The sequence below is a fragment of the Arachis stenosperma genome, chromosome 8, assembly GCF_014773155.1.
Source record: "Arachis stenosperma cultivar V10309 chromosome 8, arast.V10309.gnm1.PFL2, whole genome shotgun sequence".
Classification (NCBI taxonomy): Eukaryota; Viridiplantae; Streptophyta; class Magnoliopsida; order Fabales; family Fabaceae; genus Arachis; species Arachis stenosperma.
The window spans coordinates 50391032-50394614 of record NC_080384.1 but is presented as its reverse complement, the minus strand read 5'-3'; the positions used below and the strand labels follow the sequence as shown (position 1 = coordinate 50394614).

Genomic DNA, 3583 nt, shown 5'->3' with positions numbered 1-3583 from the left:
GAGATACAAGTGACACTGAAAGTGATTCACCAGATGAGTTCTATGAAGTGGAAGAGATCTTTACAAATGAAGATTGTTCAGATCCTCTTACTTCTCAAGACTCTACTTCAGATGATGGAAGTCACCAACAGGAAGTTGGAAAGGTAGAATCTGGTATTAACACAGTTAAAGATATTGCTGTCGATGATGTCAAATACAAGTTTCAAGGGATGACAGATTTGGATCCTCATGAGATTAAAGACATTGTTGTCGATGAAGTGGAGATTAAGTCGAATTCAATTGCAGACAATATGGATTTGCAAGATGAGGAGGTGACAATTATTATGCACAAGAATTTTGATGAAGGGGAGGAAAAGCATGATCTTTCTATGTCACATTCTGTTCATAAACTACATTCATCAGTTAATGACCCACCTCTTGAGTCAACCACAACTTACTTCAAATCCAATGCTTCTGCCAGTACCTCCTCCACCCCCACCCGCACCTCCACCTCTATCTAGTAGACTACTTACAACTCCTCCTCCTCCCCCTCCACCTCCACCCCCACCCCCTTCAATATCATCTTTTGACCATAGAGACAAGCCTGTTTATTCATTCGTACCTGTAGTTGGAGAATTATCAAATGTAGTCTCCCTTTCTAATTCACCACCATCATCATTAACACCACCACTTCCTCCTCCTCCACCACCACCACCTTTTTCAAAATATGGAGTTCCAACAATTCCTCCACCTTCCCCTCTCCTTATTCCTTCTACACAAGAAGATCCACGATATCTTCCCTTGTCGACCCCCACTACATCATTTCAAATTCCACCACCACCACCACCTTTACCACCATCATCCTTGCCTTTACCATCCTTCACTAATATAGATAGTAATCCACTACCACCTCCTTTACCTGAATGTCTACCAACACAATCTCCATCTCCCTTGATTACATGTCCACCACCGCCACCGCCACCGCCACCGCCCATTTCAAGTAGGGCTATACCGCCACCACTACATTCTTCTCCATTAAATGAATTACTTGAAACACCACCACCACTATTTCCTTCATCAAGTGGAGCACCACCTATACCACAACTTCCTCCACCAACACCAGCACTTCCTTCATCAAGTGGAGAACCACCTGCTCCTCCATCAAATGCACCACTATCAACACCACCATCCCCGCTATTATCAAGTGGAGCACCACCACTACCATCACTACTTGCTTCATCAAAGGAATAAAAAATATGATTTTCTTTTTAGATTTTTTTCCTTATTAAAAGAAACAATTTTCGTTCTTCATTAAAATTTTACTTTTTCACATTACATTAGTATTACCCATAAATCAAATGCTCCATTTCTGAGCTTCGGATTAGGCCCATAAATAGTTTGGGCCTGGGCCCAATTAATCACTTTTCAGTCCTTCATTCACTATTCCTTCCACTCTTTCTGAGCCGACCACCGCATCCGCACTACACAATTTTCCGGCTCCTCGCCGTTCTACTCTGTCTCCGACGACCACACAATCCGCCACTGTTTCTTCTGTTTTAGAGTCCAGTCTTCTGCGTGAGCCACACATACTCACAGTGACATTGGTGACGGTAGTTGGCGATGGCGGGAAAAGTGTCGAAGGCAGCATTCGATGCGAAGATGTGGAAGCTCTTGAAGGAGTACAGCCAGGTGGTGGTGGTTACCTCCGATAACGTTGGTTCCAACCAAATCAATGGCATACGGAGGAGTTTAAAGGGCGACTCCATTGTCGTTATGGGGAAGAACTCCATGATGAGGCGCTCCTTCACGCTTCAAGCTGGAAACAATTCCTTCCTCAACCTTACTCCTCTTCTTAGGGTAAGAATTAAGAATTAACAATTTCAAGATTAAAAAGTTAGGGTTTTGAAGAGATTCTTTGTGAGATTGAATTGGATTTAATTGAATCAGGGAAATGTAGCGTTGATTTTCACCAAAGGAGATATGAAGGAGGTTAGCGACGGGGTTGCTAAGTTGAAGGTCAAGTTTACATTGTTCCTTGTTTTTTCTTATCCTGTTTAGTCATTTTTGTTGTGCTATTTGCTATGTAATTGTGTTTATTTTTTCTTTTTGAGTAAGGGTTTTGCTAGTTTGATTCATCCTATGCAATTCTTCTCTCTTTTGTATACACCAATACTTAGCTAGTTGCCTAGTTAGATACTTAGATTGCATTAGGTAGCTTAGACAATAAGAAACACGTGAAACGAACGGTGTGTCGCAATTTCCTATGGTCTTTGTTTTTCTAAACTGAGGAGATAGAGGGATGATCACTTTGAATTTTCTTCAGCCATTCACTTAAGTTTATTGTCTAAGTGAGATTGATTAGGAGCCTTGGCAGTGAAGCCATTATTAAAGCTTAGTTCTGTATATTTCTGGCACAACTTATGAGTCCAATTCGAGATTATCCATGCCTTTGTGCCCTGCTCCTCAGAGCTTCCCAACACTTCCATTGCTTTTTGATTCTATACTCATAGATTTAGCTAAAACTTCTGTGTTATTCATTTGTGCTAGCGAATTAAGATACTAGTGTGTTTCAGTATCGTTTATGATGCCATCTTGTGGTTTGCATTAGAACTAACTAGTGAGAAATAAACATTGTCAACATGCCTGCTTTGTATTTAGTTGATTTACCTGCCATATAAATATTGGTCATGTTTTCGGTGAAGCTTTGTTTCCTTAGGAAGTAATCTATGATTCTAATGTATTTTAAGTAACTATTTCCGCAGGTTGTTAATCCTCTTCTCATGTGCTCCAAATACTTGTCATATGAATCGTACCGCAATTGTTCTTACATGCAATCTGGACAGTTGCCTTTGGGCCTCAAGTGTTGTAACCAGCAGTTGTTGCAGGATTCTGAACCTTTTTTTGTATGCTCAAAATTCATGCTGCACCAGCATTGTTTAATGACGAGATCAAGACAGCTCTTGGCGATGAGTGTATGGTCTCCTCTTCTCCTTTTGGCTGGTAACTTGTGACGTTGAAAAACTTTTCCAATTTTTGTCCCATGTTTTCTATGAAGCATAACTTTCGCAATCCTTTCCTTGAGCACTATTGACTTCAAGCTGAATCCTCCATTGTCACAATGTGAAGAAGAATGCAAATGATTTTGATCAGGGTCTCTGTTTGGGAATGGTGATAAACAATTTTTGTGCTCTGTTTTAATAAGAGTATAGAAAATGCTTTCACGTGATTGTTTATCAACTTTGTTCACAATCAATGTTTGTGTTAAAAGTATATACTTAGCATTATACAAAGTTCTCAGTTATCCCCATTTATGATCCATCAATTTTGTCCATGTCTTTTATTTATTTATTGCGAAACATCTCTTTCATCATGCCAATGTGGTAATTACTAATTAGCATCATTTATCCTTCTTGTTCTTGATTTGAATTTCATGGGTTTCGGTTCTGTTCATTCCTATAATTGATTTCATTGTGAGTAAAGCATAGCTTCTTAATTTCGAATGAGTGACTAGAAGAGAAATATAGATGGAAATTGGCAAGAATCATTTTATACTTGGGGAAGTGCTAGTAAGTTTAATTAGAAGAACGATATTATGGTGTGATTA

General features: G+C 39.5%; 2 protein-coding genes across 2 annotated transcripts; one reads left to right on the top strand and one right to left on the bottom strand.

Moving 5' to 3' along the window:
• Positions 1-803: 803 nt before the first annotated feature.
• On the bottom strand, positions 804-1567 carry LOC130946155 (putative glycine-rich cell wall structural protein 1). The gene is made up of 2 exons (XM_057874830.1): positions 1402-1567; positions 804-1213 (listed from the first exon to the last, which is right to left on the bottom strand). The coding sequence occupies exons 1-2, from the start codon at positions 1565-1567 to the stop codon at positions 804-806; spliced, it is 576 nt and encodes a 191-aa protein (XP_057730813.1).
• LOC130945482 (60S acidic ribosomal protein P0-like) lies at positions 1427-3312 on the top strand. The gene is made up of 3 exons (XM_057874191.1): positions 1427-1836; positions 1927-1995; positions 2742-3312. Exons 1-3 carry the CDS (start codon positions 1600-1602, stop codon positions 2988-2990), a joined length of 555 nt encoding a protein of 184 aa, XP_057730174.1. The 5' UTR covers positions 1427-1599; the 3' UTR covers positions 2991-3312.
• Positions 3313-3583: the final 271 nt, after the last annotated feature.